Source organism: Pongo abelii, chromosome 1 (genome assembly GCF_028885655.2).
Source record: "Pongo abelii isolate AG06213 chromosome 1, NHGRI_mPonAbe1-v2.0_pri, whole genome shotgun sequence".
In the NCBI taxonomy this organism is placed as follows: Eukaryota; Metazoa; Chordata; class Mammalia; order Primates; family Hominidae; genus Pongo; species Pongo abelii.
The window spans coordinates 14,063,504-14,085,581 of NC_071985.2; the positions used below are offsets into that span (position 1 = coordinate 14,063,504).

General features: G+C 37.3%; 1 protein-coding gene across 4 annotated transcripts in view; it reads left to right on the forward strand.

Annotated features, from left to right (window-relative positions):
* Positions 1 to 22,078, forward strand: part of ARID4B (AT-rich interaction domain 4B) — a 159,684-nt gene that overhangs the window by 112,021 nt on the left and 25,585 nt on the right. For 2 of the 4 annotated variants that reach the window (XR_008527735.2, XM_009251794.4), the window contains exons 17-19: positions 244 to 501; positions 18,533 to 18,617; positions 20,465 to 20,663. Coding sequence is in view for 3 of the 4 variants with exons in the window: in XM_009251794.4 (XP_009250069.1) it covers positions 244 to 501; positions 18,533 to 18,617; positions 20,465 to 20,663 (542 nt within the window). In the remaining variant the exon portion in view is untranslated. The remainder of the gene's footprint in view (positions 1 to 243; positions 502 to 18,532; positions 18,618 to 20,464; positions 20,664 to 22,078) is intronic. The other 2 variants (XM_009251842.4, XM_009251885.4) reach the window with 2 other exon arrangements.

Below are 22,078 nucleotides of genomic sequence, written 5' to 3' on the forward strand. Positions count from 1 at the left end.
AAATTTTCTTTTACTGCACTTATTTTTGAATCTTCATTTTCTCTAAATGTGTCTTTCTGTAACCTTGGTTGTCTTACAGTTTTAGTTTTTAATAGTAAAATGAAACTCTGAGAATTTCATACACGTGGAACCTGCTTTTCCTGGAACAATCACAGCCACAACTTTTATCAATATATGTGGTTTGGAACTGAAAAACTTATGAAGTGTCTTTTATTAACTCTGCAATTTTTTAAACCTTTCAAGAGATGAAACGAATAAAGAAGAAGATGAAGATGATGAAGAAGCAGAAGAGGAGGAGGAGGAGGAAGAAGAAGAAGAGGATGAAGATGATGATGACAACAATGAGGAAGAGGAGTTTGAATGCTATCCACCAGGCATGAAAGTCCAAGTGCGGTATGGACGAGGGAAAAATCAAAAAATGTATGAAGCTAGTATTAAAGATTCTGATGTCGAAGGTGGAGAGGTCCTTTACTTGGTGCATTACTGCGGATGGAATGTGAGGTAACTTGAGTTTTAGCTAGTGATTATTACCTAAAAACAATTATAAAATACTTTTCTATTTAAAAACTTAAGTAACGGATTACAGATTTATTAGTATTCTAAGTGAGGTCATAGTACCTTATAAAAAATACATAGCTTTTAGCATGCAAATACCTCACTTAGCGACTTACAATTAATGTTTTCAGTACTTAGAAGATATCCCTAATGTCTAGAAAACCGAGGTCTACACACTTGATTTTTATGTACTACATGTAGATCAGTAGACAAAACATTGTTGAAATGATCAGAACTTCTGGACATCTACAAACCAATTATCAGGCTGCTGGCTGTCTTGCATTTTAAATACATTGCCACAGTAACCTCTTTTTTGTATTCTTAAGTCATTTCTTTCCTTCTGTAGTCAGGGATTTAAAATCCTAGGAAACATTAGCTATTTTAAGAAAGCCTTATCTCCTTAATTAACAGCTATTGCATTACAACCTTATTCAGAAGTCTCAGAAATTTATTAGTATCTTTGAAAAAATATGGTTGAACATGTAAGCAGGCCTGCTTCACTAAAATAGAATGCACTTTTTGACTGCTTCTAACCTAGGGAACTGAAAGGCAAGAGTGAAATTTGGTTTTAAGTCGTGTTCAATGACTTAAGCATTTTTCTTAGATAAATTTTCTTTGGCTTTCCAAAGAAATTTTGTATTTTGATTTTAACCAAAATTGGCAAGCCAGTTTTGGGATCTATTCGTTCAGTTATCTTTTAAGAATAATTTGTTTTAGAATATTTGATATTATATTTGAAATGTAGCCTATAAGACAGTTAGATACCTGGAAAGATTAACCATAGAAGTTTTAAGTTGTGGTTTCATGGTGTACCTAGTGTCTTCAAGGAGGAATACAGTTCTCATGCTTTATACTTAAATTATATTCTGTGGTTTGGGAAGTTAATAGGAAGGCATCATCTCAAATTCTGTGTTTGAGTGTTGCAAATGAAATTTTGATTCTCTTTAATCACTTCCCACAATGCCCTTTCTCTAAAGAAAATCACTTCTGAGAGTTTTGAGGCTGTCCTTACTAACTTTTCATTCTACTTTCACATACATATAAATGTACTCATAGAAAATATATAGTATTCTTACATGCATGTGTTTTAAATAAATTATACTATACAAAATTGTGTTTCTTAAATTTTTTGTTGTTCTGTTGTGTAATAGGAAGCTCATGATCTAATCTGATTACCTTTCTTATTTTGAGAAAAGTACCAGTCCGATCCATTCTGATGCTTGGAAGAAAATAGCAAATAGCAACTTAAGTCATGAGGAAATGTTCAGAAGTTTTGTTTTGGGCTCATTCTTTATTATGTCTAATCAGGATACAGTTTTAGATTTTAAGAATACCTATCATCAGAGCTTAGATGTGATAGTTACCCAGAAACATAAGTTTTTCCAGATACCACTTTAACACACTGCACAATTTATCCTTTCACCTGTTGGTTCTTTTTTTTTTGTTTTTTGTTTTTATTTTTGTTTTTGTCTTTTTTTGGAGACGGAGTCTAGCTCTATTGCCCAGGCTGGAGCGTAGTGGCACGATCTCTACTCACTGCAACTTCCGCCTCCCGAGCTCAAGCGATTCTTGTGCCGCAGCCTCCTGAATAGCTAGGATTATAGGCGCCCGCCATTGTGCCTGGCTAATTTTCGTATTTTTAGTAGATATGGGGTTTTGCCATGTTTGTCTTGAACTCCTGACCTCAGGTGATCCGCCTTGGCCTCCCAAAGTGTTGGGATTACAGGTGTCAACTGTTGGTTCTTATGCTGCCTTTCTGGTATGTGATTTTCCTCACCTGAAGGCCTGGCTATTAATGAATATATTCCAAAGAAGGTACTTGAGATCTCAGATATAGCTACCAAAAGAATATTTTGCCCAATTTTTGACTTCTAGTCATTTTGATCTTACTAAATTATCTTACTGAATATAAATGTAGAGGGAGTTCTACTTCTGCCTAGGATATAAATGTAAATGTAGAATATGTTAGTTTAAAATTAGGAAGAAAAAAGCTGGGTGTGGTGTTGCATGTCTGTAGTCCCAGCTGCTGAGGTGGGAGGATCGCATGAACCCAGGAATTCGAGGCTGCAGTGAACTATGATCATGCCACTGTACTCCAGCCTGAGTGCCAGAATGAGACCTCATCTCTTAAATTAAGAAATACTTGGATTAGTAAAAACGAATGATTACTGCATAATGCCCATGAGATAGAGTCACAACACCTTTTGCCTCTCTTTTTAGTTTTTCTAATTATTTTGCTAGTTTACATGTAGAGGCAGTTTTTCCTCTTGGCCTTTATGAAGTATTTGAAATTCTTTGAGAAATGGATAGAATTTAGGTGTTCTCCAACTTTCACTATATATAATCAGGGCTCATTTCCTTCCTTCCTTTCCTCCTTCCCTCCTTCCCTCCTTCCTTCCACGGAGTTTCACTCTTAATGCCCAGCTTGGAGTGCAATGGCTGGATCTTGGCTCACCGCACCCTCCGCCTCCCGGGTTCAAGCGATTCTCCTGCCTCAGTCTCCTGAGTAGCTGAGATTACAGGCATGTGCCACCACGTCCAGCTAATTTTTGTATTTTTAGTAGAGATGGGGTTTCTCCATGTTGGTTAGGCTGGTCTCAAACTCCCGACCTCAGGTGATCCACCTGCCTCAGCCTCCCAAAGTGCTGGGACTACAGGCATGAGCCACCGTGCCCAGCCAAGGCTTATTTTCTATTAATTGGCTCTTTAAACAAAAAAGGCTTAGTAGATATAAGAACTGAGTCATTCATGAAACTGTTTTACAATTAAGATATAGCTTTGTTTTGTTAAGAAAAGGTTGACTAAAATAAAGAGAATTCCAGGAGTCTTTTGATTTTAGACGGTAGAAAGAATCTCTAGTAATTTAGTTTTTAAATAGATAGCGGGAAGGGAAAGTGAGGAAAGAATTTAAATTGAGGCATTCAAGTTTTTTAATAATATAGGAAGGAAAATGGGACCTAGTTCAACAAGACATGCTTGTGTTACTGTGAAGGTTGCCATCTATTTCTGAGAACTCAAGTGCTTGTATGCTATGAACTTTCAAAAGAAGAAAACTTAACATCTTGATGAAGACCTGTAGGATGGATCTCTATACACTCCAACATCATGGAGAAAACAAATGTACTTCAGTAGATTAAGCAGTTAATCTTCTTAGAGTTAACGTAACAGTATTTTATTTCTCTCTACAATAATCAGTCTGTCTTATTGATAAATAAGCAATAATTTTTATTTTTGCTGCTCCTCCAGTTCTGAAGCTAATTTAATAAGGACTGCAACAAATCCTCATCAGCTCTATGACAATTTTTCTTTTATTTTTAGGGTCTTCAGCTTGATCTCTAAATTTATACTTAACAGATGTGAAATTAGAAATGAAGATTTATGCGTGGAGGTTCATGAAAATAGTTTTATCTTTAGTGGCAGTCATTCATGACAAGCAGTTTGGGAGATTTGTGTGGACCTATTTCCATGGTTTTTTAAATCTGAAACATGTATTTCAGATAAAAAAAAAAAAGAGAGAGAGACAGACAGGACCTCGTTCTGTCACCCAGGCTGGAGTGCAGTGGTGCCATCATGGGTCTCCAGCCTCGACTTTTGGGCTCGAGTGATCCTCCCACCTCAGCCTTTGGAATAGGTGGGACTATAGGTGTGCATCACCACACCTGGCTAATTTTTTATCTTTTGTAGGGATGGGGTCTCACTGTGTTGCCCAAGCTGGTTTCAAACTCCTGGGCTCAAGCAGTCCTCCTGCCTTGGCTTCCAAAAGTGCTGGGATTATAGACATGAACCAATGCTCCTGGCCATGAAACATGTTTTTCCAGTAAAGAGATTTTCTCAAATAATGTAAAAGTATCTGTCTTTTTGTTTAAAAATACTGTTTTTAGGCCAGGTGCAGTAGCTCATGCCTGTAATCCCAGCACTTTGGGAGGCCGAGGTGGGCAGACCACCTGAGGTCAGGAGTTCGAAACCAGCCTGGCCAACATGGCGAAACCTCATCTCTACTAAAAATACAAAAATTAACCGGACATGAAGGCAGGTGCCTGTAATCCGATCTACTTGGGAGGCTGAGGCATGAGAATCACTTGATTCAGGGGCACAGAGGTTGCAGTGAACCAAGATCATGCCATTGCACTCCAGCCTGGGTGACAGAGCAAGACTCCGTCTCAAAAAAAAAAAAAAAAAATCCATTTTCTTGTTAATTTTTACATTTTTCTTTTTTTTTCTAACTAAAATGCTGTTTGTTTGTTTGTTTTTGAGATGGAGTTTTGCTCTTGTTGTCTAGGCTGGAGTGCAGTGGCATGATATCATCTCACTGCCACCTCCGCCTCCCAGGTTCAAGAGATTCCCCTGTCTCAGCCTCCCAAGTAGCTGGGATTATAGGCACATGCCACCATGCCCAGCAAGTTTTTGTATTTTTAGTAGAGATGGGGTTTCACCATGTTGACCAGACTGGTCTCGAACACTTGACCTCAGGTGATCTGCCCACCTCTGCCTCCCTAAGTGGTGGGATTATAGGCGTGAGCCACTGCGCCCGACCTGTATAAATCTTTAATATAATTTTCATGTATGTCTCTTATTTCACAGCTGAAAATGTTGATTTTTGTTATACAAAGGTTAACATTTGGGCAAGTTTGTTTTCTATTATTGTGATGAAAAAAAAGTCATATTTTAACATGTTCACACCACATTTATGGGAAAGGGCCTGAACTCTTTAACCACAAATAGTATAATACTTTTACAGAATTTTTCTGATGCAGTGACAGTATCTAAAACTATTGTCTAGCGCTATATTACTTACTATGTCACCAAGCACTAGGCATGTTTGGAGTATGCTCATAAATTATTTTTTAAACTCTTCTAAAAATAACAATTTAGAAAAATGAGAAAAATACATAAAAGTAGAAAGATAAAATTATTGCTGGCCGGGCACGGTGGCTCACGCCTGTAATCCCAGCACTTTGAGAGGCCAAGGTGGGCGGATCACCTGAGGTCGGGAGTTCGAGACCAGCCTGACCAACATGGAGAAACCCCATCTCTACTAAAAAAACACAAAATTAGCCAGGCATGGAGGCACATGCCTATAATCCCAGCTACTAGGGAGGGTGAGGCAGGAGAATCGCTGGAACCTGGGAGACGGAGGTTGCGGTGAGCCAAGATTGCGCCATTGCACTCCAGCCTGGGCAACAAGAGTGAAACTCCATCTCAAAAAAAAATAAATAAATAAAATAAAATTACTAATATTATAATGTGTTCTCTTTTAGTCTTTTAAAATGTCTCCATACATTTAAAAAAAATTAGTTCTGCTTAAGTAGTTTTTAATAGTAGGCTCTCTGTTATATTTAACTTAGTGACGTTAATATTTTATAGAGAATCTTAGTGTAATTATCTAATTGATCCTTTTCACTCTCAAGTTTCTAAGTCATGTCGTAAATATGGGATTGATTTTTGAAAGTAAGGGTACACATTGAAATTAACATGCCGTAAACTGGTTGAGTGTGTTGGATTTCTTTGTTTAGTAACAACTGAGTGAAACTATCTAGACTAATTGGCGTGGAATTTAAAATACATCAATATTTTGTAATAGTGTATCAATACTGATTGAATTTTCTCGCTCATTTCCAGCTTGGCTTTCTGTAATCAAAGAGTTGCAAATTTAGTTAGAGAATAATTTTTTATATGTTGAAGATCACCAGCTGCATTAATGGGAACCCAAAAGTAAAAGAGACACTGTAAAACTTCAGTTGTAAAACTCTTAAATAAGCCACAACAGTTCTAGTTCATGTTAACAGTTATAGAGAACTGAAAATAAGCTAAATTATGCTAAATATATTATTTGAAATTAAAAATGTATTACAGTTAAAAAATATTTTCACCAAACAAGTTAAATCCTCTTAGGCGGGAATGAGTTAGGGGTTGAAAAAACCTGCTAAAAGGCTTTCACAAATGAGTAGGCTCAATCCTACTTTTTGCCATCATTCAGTTGCTTTTTATCACACTTTATTCCTTTATTTTCCAAACATAAGTTGAATATCCACTATGTGCCAAATACTGTGCTTGTCACCAAAGATACCAAGAAGTGGTCCTTATTAAGGAATTCATAATAATAATAAATTCCTTATTAAGGTATTGATCCTACCACCCCTTACCTCTCCACCCCAGTTAATGCGCTCAGTCTTCCCTTGATATTGCTTACATTCCCTGGCATTTATTATTATAATCACTTCTTTTGACTCGAGCTGTTCTTTTTCTGTCCTTTTGCTTTATAGTACTCATCTGACAAAACCACAAGAACCTTGATTAAATCTAACCCTCCAGCTCCTTGCCTGCACCTGTGCAGCCGATACTGGTTGGAGTAAAGCAAGCAACCACAATGACTGTTCTTATTTTAAATTCATAACTGTGAACCTCAAGTGGGTCCTTAATTCTTTATGTCCTTCTTCCATTCACTCTCCTACTTTCTTAGAAGACTATTTCATACTGCTGCTTATGTCTTCACATCCCCAACATCTCTTCCCTATCCTCATTTTCAGCTGGTGACCTTGCTTTGTACCTACTGAGAGATAGAAACAAGAAAAACATTTCTACACACTTCATAAGATCTGCCTACCTAACTGCATTTGCTGCCACATTCTCTGTGTTTTCATCTTTAGCCATAGATATACAATCATGCTACTGTCTGAAGCCAGTCTTCATAACCATCCCTTCTTGACTGATCAAAGACATGGCCCATTTTCTTGCTCTGTTCTGAGTCATTCCCACTGATTACAGATCTGTGGTTATTTGTCACATCTCAAGGAAAACCTTTTCTGGAGCCTGACTTCTCCTACTGTGACATTTCTTCGCTCCATTTTCATTCAGCAGAACTGTTTGAAAGTTACCTACACTTGTTATTCAGTTTCTCTCCTTTTTCTGTGTAAATCCACTCTCATCAGCCTTTTGTTCACTGTGTCTCCACAACTGTGCTTACCAGGAACACTAGTGACCCTTTGTAAATAAATTCCTCCTGCTTTTCTTGCCCTCTTACGTGCCTTATCAATGGCTTTACAGTCAGTTGATCACTCCTTCCATGATATGCTTTGCTTGGGCTCCAGCTGCTCCAGCTACAACCATTTTTCTTGTTTGTTTTCCTTTTCTTCCTTTCTCAAGATTAAGAAACCACTCCTAAATTATCTTTTCTGTCTTCTTCATCTTTGTGTTTTCTCCCTTCTAATTTTTCCCCTATTTCTTTCTAATATCCATTTAGCATTTTTTTGGTTTCTGTTCCTATTTTTCCAATCCTAACTTGAGTCACAATTCTGATATTGAATTTTTCTAAATTATTTTTCTGAGCCAAAGGAATTTGATCTGGAATATAACTTTCACCTAGGACTCTGGGTAAATTCTTTCCCTTCAACTCTCCTCCCCCTCCTTTTCTTTTTTTCTTCATCGTTCAAGCTTTCTACATCAGGACTACATTATGTATTATTACAAAAGTGAACTTAATTTTAAAATATGAAAAAAATTTCTGTTTCATATCTATCCTCCTAATATCCCTTACCACATCTAGAAAAGTATTCATTTGGCATATGATAAGTACTAATGAATGTTGAACTAAATTGGACCTCCTGACAACAAAATGGAAAGTAGAGCAGAAGGTAAAATCCAAATAAAAGCCACTGGTTTTTTAAAGCGATACCTGTAATAGGGGATTGGGACAGATATGGCTTGACCCTCTCACTGGAGCTGCTTCTAACCTCATTTATATATAACTCTGTGTTTCACTTTCTGAGGAACTCTCAGACTTTTCCACAGAGACGACACCGTTTTACATTCTCACCAGCAATGTGTTAGGGTTCCAGGTTCTCTGCAGCCTTGCCAACACTTGTTATTCTCTGTTTAAAAAAATTTGGAGGTTATAGCCATTCTAGTGAGTGTGAAGTAGTATCTCATTGTGCTTTTGATTTGCATTTCCCTAATGACTAGAGTTGAACATTTTTTCATGTAGTTATTAGCCATTTGTGTATCTTCTTTAGAGGAACGTCCCTTCAGGTTTTAGCCATTTTTGAATTGGTCAGTTGTTTTGTTGTTGTTGAATTGTAGTTCTTCATATATTCTAGATGTTATTCCCTTATCAGATACATGATTTGCAAACGTTTCTTTTGTTGCCTCTGCTTTTGATGTTATTTCCAAAGAAACATTGCCAAATCCAGTGTTCTGAAAATTTTCCTGTATGTTTTCTTCTAAGAACTTTATAGTTTTAGCTGTAATGTTTACATCATTGATCTAATTTGAGTTCATATTTGTATATGATATATGTGACCTCTTTGGGTTACATAAAGGGCCCATCTCTTAGCAAACAAAATGGAGTTGAGACTGAGAGACTGGAATGAATTTGATTGGAAATATTAATTTTCTGTGACTTTTTAGCTATTCTTAGTCTCCTTTTGTCCTTAAAAAATTTTTAAGTCACTTTTCAGCTTAATTTCTTTGTTCTTTCCTGCTCTAAAATGTTTTGTGTCCTTCATTTTTTTTCTTTTTTCTTTTATTTCCATGTAATCTGATCCCTGCTATACTTGAGTTGTGTATGCCATTGGATTTAGGAATATTGAAATAGAGTACAAAGTTATTCTACTTATTTTCTTTGAAATAATTGTCCTGGTAATGATAGAAAGCAAGGTCCCCTGGGAAGTTGTCTGCCTTGTTTCTATAGTACAGAAGTCAGAGGCCTATAAAATGACCATTTGACAGTGGTTTCCATTATCTGTAAGTTTGTATTAAAAGAGAGTGGCTTTTGAGTTAACCATAGTTTTTGAGTACAAATGAACATAAACATTTCCTTCATGAAAAAAAGATGATAATTCAGTTGTGTGTTATACTCAAATGGGCTTTAATTTTTCTTTGTGTATTCATCTTAGAGTGTTTACTAAACTTGGACCTGTTTCATTCAGTAGTTTTGTAGATTGGCAGGTACATTGGTATTTTTGTCTAAGTATGCACAAATAACTAATTCCATACATTTATCAAATATTAACAAAGTATACTTTTGGGGAATTTAAAAAACTTAGCATCTGCATTACAATATGCAATTAATGGCACAGTTAACCATTTGCAGTTGTCTTTGTACGCTTTGGTAAAATGCTGTATTAGTGTTCTTATTATTACATATTACCTCTGCCTAAAGACCTATACTTCCGTTTCATTTTATAGCGTTATATTGCTTAGGAAAACCTATTGATATAATTACTATACCATTCCGTTGAGCTGTTGATGTCAACTCTTAAATATGACTATGCTATAACATTTATGGTTCTGTCATTCTGCTGTTATATTCTTAAGTATGAGGAATACCATTGCTGTCTCTCTGATGTAGATTTAAGTGTTATATGAAGTAGAAATATGAAATGTTTATATCATACTTAGGAATTTTATTTTATTTTATCTTATCTTATCTTATTTTATTTTATTTTGAAGTGGAGTCTCGCTCCATCGCCCAGGCTAGAGTGCAGCGGCACGATCTTGGCTCACTGCAACCTCCGCCTTCTGGGTTCAAGCAATTCTCCTGCCTCAGCCTCCCGAGTAGCTGGGACTGCAGGCGTGTGCCACCATGCCCGGCTAATTTTTGTATTTTTAGGAGAGATGAGGTTTCACCATGCTGGCCAGGCTGGTCTTGAAATCCTGACCTCATGATCTGCCTGCCTCGGCCTCCCAAAATGTTAGGATTACAGACATGAGCCACTGCACCTGGCAGGAATTTTATTTTTGAATAATATACTACTTTTTTGTTTCATTTTATTATAGATACATGATTAAAAGTATTAATTGTGATCAGTTCTTATTTTCATATATCTTGTTTTAGATATTCAATCAGATTAAAATACATATAAATTGAGATTATATAAAATTCATAAAGTAGGTAAATATTGATAAAATTGCTTATGAAGTTTATAATTAATAACAACACTGCTTTTTATCTTGACTTGGTGTTTTTTTCTATTATTTTGTCATACTTTTATTTATTTAATTCAGGTGGGGAAATCCCTTTCGTTACTAAGACAGTACAAATTTCCACTTTAGATGTGGGGTTCTTAAAAACTAAGTAAGTTAATTATATGACATACATTAACTTTTTTGATTATAGAGAGGCAAGATATAAAATACATATTGTGCAACAATTATTAAATGAATCTATTCATTATAGAAAACAAAATATAGATGATTTTAACATTTACTTAATGATTGGTTATTAGATTTTTATCTTATCTATACATATTTCAAAGAGTGAGGTTTTAAGTATTATATTAATTTGATTTTACTTACGAAGTTATTTTTAAAATACCTTTATTCTGCATGCTATTTATTTTTAAATCTCTAAGACTGTGCTTTTTAGGTATATATTAACTATATGCTGATAATGTTTCTTTTAAAATTGGGTTTAAGAAGAACCAAAAGCTGAATTGATGTGGGCATATTAACCATTTTGGTAGTATATCTGGTCGACTAATGTTCTTTTCTGTTTTTATTATTACAAAATGATTTCTTACGTAATTTGCCAATGCATCTGTACAAAAGCCATAAGGTTTTCTTTTTAGAAATCCAGTTTTTCTGTGGTGAGAGCAAGTATGCTGTGGTCTCTGAATGGTATCTTTTAGCTTTGTATGAATATTTTTAAACATTTGAAAAATCAAATAATTGTGTGGTGGCTTCTTTCAGAAAGTTTCATGTTTGTATTCACAATTTGTCATTACTGTTTAGTATTGTCTTCTTTTGTTGAATTGTAAGCTCCTCGCAGGCAAGAGCTGTGTTTGTTGATTCATTGCTGAGTACCCAGTGCCTAGTGCAGACCCTGTTATTACATAATAGATACCTAAGAGGTGTTTGTCAAATGAATACGTCCACATGTGTACTTACAGTCTTGGAGTCTCATATAATTTTTCATTCTACAGCCAGGTGCGGTGGCTCACGCCTGTAATCCCAGCACTTTAGGAGGCTGAGGCAGGCAAATCACCTAAGGTCAGGAGTTCGAGACAAGTCTGGCCAATATGGCAAAACCCAGTCTCTATTAAAAATACAAAAATTAGCCGGACGTGGTGGCACACACCTGTAATCCCACCTGCTCAGGAGGCTGAGGCAGGAGAATCACTTGAACCTGAGAGGCGGAGGTTGCAGTGAGCTGAGATCGCACCATTGCACTCCAGCCAGGGTGACAGAGCAAGACTCTGTCTCAAAAAAAAAAAAATTTTTTTTCATTGTACTCCATTTTATGTAGGTCAGGGAACATACTAGATCTTCAGAAGTTAAATGAGTTTATCATGCATATGTTCTTTTATGTTTTGTTAGTTGAATGCTAAGTGATCTCAATAGAAATATTATCAGACAAGTCATATATATACTTTGGAAATATTTTCCTTAGTACTTTAGATAAATATTCAATAAGATACGTGTTTAGATTCCATCTGTAGAATTAATTACATTGACTGTATTGATAACTGAATTGAAAAAGTATAGGCTAATCACTGTCTTAATTTTCTAACTCAATATTTGTTTTTAATATTTGTTTCAATACTTTTTGTTTGTTTCAGTATTTCTTTTTAAATGGAAGCATTTAGTAATGCTCTTTCCCTTGTGCCCTGCAAAATTAATTTATTTCCTGTTATTATGAAAAGGCCAATTATGATCTTGTAATCATAATTCCTAAAGGTTAAGACCAGTTAAAGCCAGGATAGATAAACTATCCTGGATTGTATATATGTGTATATATTGTGTATATATAGGTATATATTATATACCTATATATATAAAATAAAACCCAGTCTACCTGATTTTTCACATTTTCAGAAAACTGTATTGCTTGAATCTAAAATTGCAAGACTATTTTATTTTATTTTATTTTATTTTACATATTTTTTTGAGACAGAGTCTTGCTCTGTTGCCCAGGCTGGAGTGCAGTAGCGCAGTCTTGGCTCACTGCAACCTCTGCCTTCTGGGTTCGAGTGATTCTCCTGCCTCAGCCTCCTGAGTAGCTGGGATTATAGACATGCGACCGTGCCCAGCTGATTTTTGTATTTTTAGTAGAGATGGGGTTTCGCCATGTTAGCCAGGCTGGTCTGGAAGCATTTTTAAGACCAAAAGGTTTGTATTTAACTTACTTACTAAGATTATTGTATTCCTCCAGACGCGGTGGCTTATACCTATAATCCCAGCACTTTGGGAGGCCAAGGTGGGTGAATCACTAGAGCCCAGGAGTTTGAGACCAGCCTGAGAAACGTAGTGACACCCTCTCTCTACAAAATACAAAAAAATTATCCAGATGTGTTGGTGAATGCCTAGAGTCCCAACTGTTCAGGAGTCTGAGGTGGGACAATTGATACTGGGAGGTCAAGGCTGCAGTGGGCCAGGATGGCGCTACTGCACTCCAGCCTGAGCAACAGAGACTCTGTATGAAGAAGAAAAAAAAAAAAAAAAGAAGATTCTCGTATTCCTTAAGAATGTACTTTCGGGGATGAATAGATATCTTACTTGACATGGTACCCCAAGGAGAAATTGAGAAATATTTTATGGCCTTCTATTTCTTAGCTGCAGTTTCACTCTTTGCCACTTCCTTTCCAATTATTTTATTTTACTTTATTTTTATTTATTTTATTTTTTTTGGAGACAGAGTCTCGCTGTGTCACCGAGGCTGGAGCGCAGTGGTGCGATCTCGGCTCACTGCCACCTCTGCCTCCCGGGTTCAGGTGATTCTCCTACCCCAGCCTCCCAAGTATCTGGGACTACAGGCGCCCGCCACCACACCCGGCTAATTTTTTTTGTATTTTTATTGGAGACAGGGTTTCACTATGTTGGCCAGGCTGGTGTTGAACTCCTGATCTTGTGATCCGCCCTCCTCAGCCTCCAAAAGTGCTAGGATTACAGGCATAAGCCACCGGGCCTGGCCTATTTTAATTTTTTATGAAATTCAAGATATGTGAACTTGAGCTAAAATTTCCCATTTTCTATCTGCGTTGACTATTTTCTTATCTATTATGTCTAAGGTAAATTTGGTGTTGTCTCTTTTTAATATATAGTAAATGTACTGTATTTTTAAAAGTCTAAATTTATGAAGAAGAAGTAGGATTAAGTATAGCTTTTTGTTGTAGTTCTGAAGTAAATTCTTCTTTGAAGCCTGTGCTTCTTTGGTAAGGAATGAGAAATCTTGACCCACTAATATTGCTTTCTTAAATTAATTGGCAGCAGTAATTATGCCAGTCTAAGACGTTCTTTCTTATGTAATTTTAATGTCTGTAGGAAATGTGGGGTTTTCATGTAGAGTTTTTCCCCACATGAATTTTATTTTTTTGAGATGAGTCTTGCTCTGTCACCCAGGCTAGGGTGCCGTGGCACGCAATCTCAGCTCACTGCAACCTCCGCCTCTCAGGTTCAAGCGATTCTCCTGCCTCAGCATCCCAAGTAGCTGGGACTACAGGCGCCCGCTACCACACCTGGCTGATTTTTGTATTTTCAGTAGAGACACGGTTTCACCATGTTGGCCAGGCTGGTCTCGAACTGCTGACCTCATGATCTGCCCACCTCTGCCTCGGCCTCCCAAAGTGCTGGGATTACAGGCATGAGCCACTGTGCCCAGCCTAATTTTTATCTTTTTGTTAGAGACGGAGTCTCACCACGCTGGCCAGGCTGGTCTTGAACTCCTGGCCTCTGGTGATCTGCCTGTCTGGGCTTCCCATAGTTCTGGGATTACAGGTGTGAGCCACTGTGCCCAGCCTCCCCACATGAATTTGCGTGTTTTTTTTTTTTTTTTTTTTTTCCTATTCTTTGAAAATATCCTGTAGAGAAAATAGAAGGAACACTTGAGTAATATTCTAATGGGTAATTACATATACGGAAGGAACATTTCTTATTTTTAAAAACGATCAATTATAGTTATTTAATCTTCTGACCATCTTTATTTTTCTTGTAAGATCTATCAGACAACTAAAGTGCTATTTAACATCTCATTAGGTTTTGAAATACTTGTCTGCCAATATGTTTGTGTCAGTGATCTCAGCTTGTATTTGGTAAGGACATTTGTAATTTGAAAAAGCTTCCTCAACCAAAATTCTCACATGTTATTTTCACGTTTTCTTCCTCTTCACGCCACTGGTCTCTCACTCTTCACTAAGCTTACTCTGAATAGGGCCTGGAATGCCCCCTACCGTTATTTTCGTGTTAGAATCTTTTCCTGGGCAGTCCATTCCCTTCTCTTCTCTAATTCTCCACAGGAGTGCTTTTTGGCAAGCACTCTCTTTCATTTTCATTGTTGGAATTTCTTAACTTGTGAAATAAAGGCCCTGATAAATTTTTAAGATATGCTCTAGTTCTAAAAGTTATTAGTTTTGATAACAGTAACAATATTGTATAACTGTATTTTATACAAAGAGCATAACTGGCAAGGTAAAAAAAAAATGCAAAAACTTAGTGTCAAAACAAGGGCCTGAATAAACAAATAAAAGCACTGAGAAAGTAGAATAGAAAGAAGCCAGGTAACAGAAGAGTCATAATATTAGCTAATATTTATAGATCTGTAAGTTAGATCTATAAATATAATGTAATATTATAATACATTATGTTTGCTGTTAGATTACGTCATTACTCTATAGTAAGTTTTCAGGGAATTTCTTAAAACCATATAGAATATTCCATGAGAATTTTTTTTGTTTTGTTTTTTGAGACGGAGTCTTGTTCTGTCACCCAGGCTGGAGTGCAATGGCGCGATCTCGGCTCACTGCAACCTCCGCCTCCTGGGTTGAAGCGATTCTCCAGCCTCAGCCTCCCGAGTAGCTAGGATTACAGGCATGTGCCATCATGTCTGGCTAATTTTTGTGTTTTTGTAGAGACAGGGTTTCACCATGTTGGCCAGGCTGGTCTCGAACTCCTGACCTCAGGCGATCTGCCCACCTCAGCCTTCCAAAGTGCTGGGATTACAGGCATTAGCCACTGCGCCCAGCCCCATGAGAATTTTAAAACAAAAATTTTCCAGAATAGTAAGGCCATACTGTTTATTACAACTATGTATGTAGTTGGTTTCATCTAATTTAAGAATTTATTTTTTTGTGTGTGTCCTGCCTGCTCCAACACACTTTTGACATCTAAACTCAACTACTTAACATTTTGCTGACATCCAGTCCTCTTGTACCACCCTTCTTTTATAATTGAGTAGAAGAGAACATGATTAGCATATAGGATTTACAGAGCTTAGGCAGTGGGCCCCAGCCTGTACCATACCAAGCATCCATCATTTTATTATTTTTGTGTATGTTCTTGCCACCTTGTTCTTAAGAGAATTTAAATAACATACATTATATCTGAGTAATAAAGGAATCTTCCTTTATCACAGTGGCCTTACCCATGAGGCAGTAACTGTTTTTCCTTGTTTGATGTGTTTGGTGATGCATGTAAAATATACAAATGTGCAATATCATGCATGTATTCTTAAATTGAAAACTATTTTACCCTACTTCAAAATATAATTGATAATAAAACCCAGGTTGAATTGAGTCGGTTTTTTATTGATAGTAAAACATGTCTGGTATAAAACTAGCTACAGAACAGATAGCCTTTGGTTAAGAAAGGTAAAACATGATTATAACTTTGTTTAGCCCACATTAATGTTATGTGCAGCCATCATGAACTGACTTCAGTTTCTCTCATAAAAAATTAGAAAGCTTGTTTTGTTTTCTTTTAAAAACAAAGTTGATATCTTGACTTCTTCTTTCCATAACTATTCTAATAGAGCAACTTCTAGGAGTTCATATTGAAATCTACAGAGGATGGAGGTGTTTTCTTTTCGTTTCCCACCATGCCCCCAATTTTGGAAAGAAGTAAATTGCTTTCCTAAGCATTATACAGTTTTTGATATTAATAGGAAAGGTAAAAGTACTACTGCAAATATACAGATAGATGCTACAGTGCCAGGTAGAAGTACCAAAAGGAGTGTGTTTAGTAGAAGAATACTTGCTTTAAAGCTTTTCAAAGTACTTATCATATATTTGTACTTATACCTGTACTTACCATATATTTCTACAAAAAAACCCCATATATGGTATGTACCATTATTTTTTATTTTATTTTTAAATTGTAGTCTTATTTTATACAGAAATAAACTAAGCCTTAGATTGAGAATGAGTTGATCAGGACCACATAACTAGGAAGCAGGGATTATGTTAAGTCTGTCCTAAAGCTCATTCCATTCCCTCTTATTCTTATTACGGCCCTCAGCATCTTCCAGCATATAAACAACCCCTTGCATGGGGTTGAATCCTCAGCTTTTCTGGCTTTTACTGGCTACAAGCCAGTAGTTTGTACCAGCAGAGTAACTGCCCAGGAGTTTGCTACAGATACTTTCCAGGCCTATGCTAGAGTAAGAATATAATTTATTAGTCAAGTAACGACTCAAGTCATTTACTTCTTGATTTGGGGACTTTGTTACTTCCTTTTAATACCTCTAACAATGAGGACATTTTAATTTAAAAGCTCATTTTCAGGTGTCCATGTTCTAGAGTTTTGTGTTTTCTATGAGTAATGTATATAACTTTGAACACAAAAAGAGAATGTCAATTAGTTTTTATTTTTATTTTTATTTTTTATTTTTTGAGACGGAGTCTGGCTCTGTCGCCCAGGCTGGAGTGCAGTAGCGCGATCTCGGCTCACCGCAAACTCCGCCTACCAGGTTCACACCATTCTCCTGTCTCAGCCTCCGGTAGCTAGGATTACAGGCGGCCGCCACCATGCCCGGCTAATTTTTTTTTATTTTTAGTAGAGATGGGGTTTCACCGTGTTAGCCAGGATGGTCTCGATCTCCTGACCTCACGATCCGCCCGCCTCGGCCTCCCAAAGTGCTGGGATTACAGGTGTGAGCCACCACGCCCGGCCGTCAATTAGTTTTTAATGTTTACTTCTTCTAGCCGTCATAATTCTTGAATGAATGAAGAACGAATAAACTGTCATTCTTTTTTTTTTTTTTTTTTGCTTTAAACAAATAGTTTTATTGCAGTTAATAGTAACTTGCACCCTATGAAATTGTGAAGACCATCAGCATTGAATCAAGAGGCCATCACAGCTGTTGACTCAGCTGTCTGTACATGTAGGGAGCATTTCAGAATACTGAAAAACTTTGCAGAGTAATGTTTTTCTGGTATTTTATGAGCAAGCATTTTTTTTCTAGTTGATTTTGCATTATCCATACGTTACAATACGGTGCTTTTCTTTTCTTTTTTTTTTTTTTTTTTTTTTTTGTGAAACAGAGTCTGGCTCTGTCGCCCAGGCTGGAGTGCAGTGGTGCAATCTCAGCTCACTGCAAGCTCCGCTCCTGGGTTCACACGATTCTTCTGCTTCAGCCTCCCCAGTAGCTGGGACTACAGGTGCCCGCCACCAGGTCCGGCTAATTTTTTTATTGTTAGTAGAGATGGGGTTTCACCGTGTTAGCGATGATGGTCTCCATCTCCTGACTTCGTGATCTGCCCGCCTTGGTCTCCCAAAAGTGCTGGGATTACAGGTGTGAGCCACCATGCCCGGCTGTAATACGGTGCTTTTCTATTACACAATGCCATTTAAAACTGAAGCTATTACCTTAGCTTTCTGATGTGTCTAGAGAAAAATTGCCTACCTGCTGCTTAAGAATGAAACAAAGTAAAACAAAATGTAGAAAATACTGTGATTTATCTTAATACTTCCTGTACAGATTCAGTTTCTCTTTGTTGTAGCCGAGTAAGCAGTGCTACTTGAGGAGTCATGAGGTCATGCTCTCTAGTCTTGGCTCGGCCAGTAGCTAGCTTTAAGTCCATGGGCAAGTTATTACCTCCCTCTCTTTGTGCCTTGGTAGCTTGCTCTTCAAACCAGGAAGCTGAGATGACTTCCAGGGTCCTTTCCCTTCTAAAATGTCATGATTCTATATGAGTTTCTCTTTAATATGGCATAGGTTATTTCTGTGGTATATATTGTACATATTTATATTAATTTCCTTTAATTTTAGATACGACGAATGGATTAAAGCAGATAAAATAGTAAGACCTGCTGATAAAAACGTGCCAAAGATAAAACATCGGAAGAAAATAAAGGTAAGTGCTTGTTTTTACTACACACTGTTAGCTCTTAAAAAGAAGTTTTCCTCCAAATGATGCAATTAAATATGTGTTAGTGTTACACTTTATTGAAATAGCACATTTCTCAAATGCTAGATTTGTATATAATTAATTTTGTCAGGTTAGGGAAAGCATTTTAGAAACAGTACTGGATGATCTTTGAGACTTTTTCAGTCCCAACATTATATAAAGCCATTCAACCAGATTTTATTTATCCATTTCTGCCATTTCCTTCCCCTCTAGTTCCCAACCAGGAGCCATAAGGCAGTGTGACTTGGAGAGACATAGGTTATTATTGTAGCTGTAAACCATTCCAAGGAAGAAAAGGCTATCTGGCAACTCCTTTTTCTCTTCTTCTTTATCTGATTATAGTCAGTGGCTTAGAATATATTCACAAGATTTTTTTTGTTTTTTTTTTTTGAGACAGAGTCTCACTCTGTCGCCCAGGCTGGAGTACAGTGGTGCAACCTCGGCTCACTGCAACCTCCACCTCCCAGTTCAAGTGATTCTCATGCCTCAGCCTCCCGAGTAGCTGGGATTACAGGCACACACCACCACACCTGGCTAATTTTTGTATTTTTAGTAGAGATGGGGTTTCACCATGTTGGCCAGGCTGGTCTCGAACTTCTGACCTCAGGTGATCCGCCCGCCTTGGCCTCCCAAAATGCCGGGATTATAGGCGTGAGCCACCACACCCAGCCCCACAGGATCCTATTAACCACGCAAATGCCGTGGGGATTTACTTAGGAGCTCATATGGAAAATTAATGTTACTTTTATGTATGATAGAATTATTCATTCTAAGACTAAATTTTCCTAAATGTTTGATTAGCATCTTCTGTGCATCTGGAATGACACTAGATATGTACCATCCTTAGGAGAATTACTCTCACTCAAAATTTATAGTGTTTACTGCTAACTCATGCTTCAGAGAGCTTATTTTTCCTATAAATCAAAAAAATTTTTAAGAGTAGTTTCCAGGAAATATTGGCCTCTGCTTATCTATTTGTAAACAAATAATTTGAGAAGATTTCTCATCTTTTCTCAAAACATTAATATGTCACTGAGGTAGGAAGGTTGCCCCTGACTTGACTTTACAAAAGTACCTGGAATTTTGTCATTCCCAACCCGCATATAATGAGATTTTAAAATGACCACGTTGCAATTGTTTTCTTGTTTTTTCTTTCTTTTCTTTTCTTTTTTTTTTTTTTTTTGAAACGGAGTTTCACTCTTGTTGCCCAGGCTGGAGTGCAATGGCGCAATCTTGGCTCACCGCAACCTCCATCTCCCAGGTTCAAGTGATTCTCCTGCCTCAGCCTCCCGAGTAGCTGGGATTACAGGCATGTGCCACCACCCCGGCTACTTTTGTATTTTTAGTAGAGATGAGACGGGGTTTCTCCATGTTGGTCAGGCTGGTCTTGACCTCCCGACCTCAGGTGATCTACCTGCCTTGGCCTCCCAAAGTGCTGGGATTACAGGTGTGAGCCACCGCACCTGGCCTCTTTTTTTTAGTTAGTATTCAATTTAAACATATTGTGATTTTAATTCTGAAGAGCAAGTTGTAGGTTTGCTAGTCCTAATCACCTGATTGTTAATTTGATTCCCATTATTAAAGTATAAATACAAAACCTTTTGATCATCCTGTGTAGTATTTCGTTAAGTAGCTTTAAAAATCTGGCTGTTTTGAGGGGCTTCTTATATTCTTTCTTTTTATGTTCAATATTTAACAACATATTCTGTAATAGTGAGTTAAAAGTGGACATTAACATTGTTTCTGATAAATGCCTTATGATAAATTACGACATACTTTTTTTCTTAACCTAGAATAAATTAGACAAAGAAAAAGACAAAGATGAAAAATACTCTCCAAAAAACTGTAAACTTCGGCGCTTGTCCAAACCACCATTTCAGACAAATCCATCTCCTGAAATGGTGTCCAAACTGGATCTCACTGATGCCAAAAACTCTGATACTGCTCATGTTAAGTCCATAGAAATTACTTCAATCCTCAATGGACTTCAAGGTAAACAACAATCATTCTGTTGCATGCAAGTATTTGATTTTCGTTTATGAGACAAATTCTATAAAGGTAATTCAGTGACATTACCAACTACTGTTTTTTCTACCAGAATTTTGTTCGCTCTCTTATTACAGGTTGAATATCTCTTAACTGAAATTCTTGGAACCAGAAATGTTTTGGATTTCAGATTTTTTTTTGGATTTTGGAATATTTGCATTCCACAAGCCAAATCCGAAATTTCTAAATCTGAAATGCTCCAGTGAGTGTTACCTTTGAGAATCACGTCAGCACTCAAAAAGTGTATGATTTTGGAGTCTTTTCAGATTTTGGATTTGGGATGTTCAACCTGTACTTGAAATAAAATCAGCCATTGATTGAGGCCTCGAATTTTTTTATTACTAGTAGATCCAAGGGCACCATAAAATTTTGGTTAACATTTAATATTCAACTTTTAGCATTGTTACTTTAGTTTTTTAATCTTTTCTGTACCATCCTTTCTGTTGCAATGTAATGCATAATTTGTGTTATACAACATCAGACCATAAAAGTATACTGACAAGTTGTTGTAAAGAACACCAAACTTTGTTTGTCCTGATTATGACTATTATGATCTCTGTTTCTTTGAGACAGGGTCTCACTCTGTAGCCTAGGTTGGAGTACAGTGGTGCAATCTCAGCTCACTTCAGCCTCAACCTCCCAGACTCTAAAGATCCTCACACCTCAGCCTCCCAAGGAGCTAGGGCTGCAGGCGCATGCCACCATGCCCGGCTAATATTTATATTGTTTCTAGAGACGGGGTTTCGCCCTGTTGACCAGGCTGGTCTCGAGCTCCTAGGCTCAAGCAGTTGGCCTGTCTTAGCCTCCCGAGTGCTAGGATTACAGGCAGGAGCGACTGCACCTGGACTGACTTCCTTTTTTTTTTTTTTTTGAGACGGAGTCTCCCTCTGTCACCCAGGCTGGAGTGCAGTGGCGCAATCTCAGCTCACTGCAAGCTCCACCTCCCGGGTTCACGCTGTTCTCCTGTCTCAGCCTCCCGAGTAGCTGGGACTACAGGTGCCCGCCACTGCACCTGGCTAATTTTTTGTGTTTTTAGTACAGACGGGGTTTCACTGTGGTCTAGATCTCCTGACCTCATGATCCGCCCACCTTGGCTTCCCAAAGTGCTGGGATTACAGGTGTGAGCCACCTCGCCCGGCCTGACATGACCTCTTTTATGATGGGATTATTGCTTAGTATTTAAGGCAGAATGAAGTATAGATAATAAAAACAGTGAGGATTGGAGCGGAGATTTATTAAATCTGACTGGCAGGGAAGGGGACATATCTATGAGAGAAAAGAATGGATCTCCATAAAAATATTTTAACATTTCTCATAACTTAAAAGAAGTTTCATTTTTACTTACTTTGAATGTAGTAGTA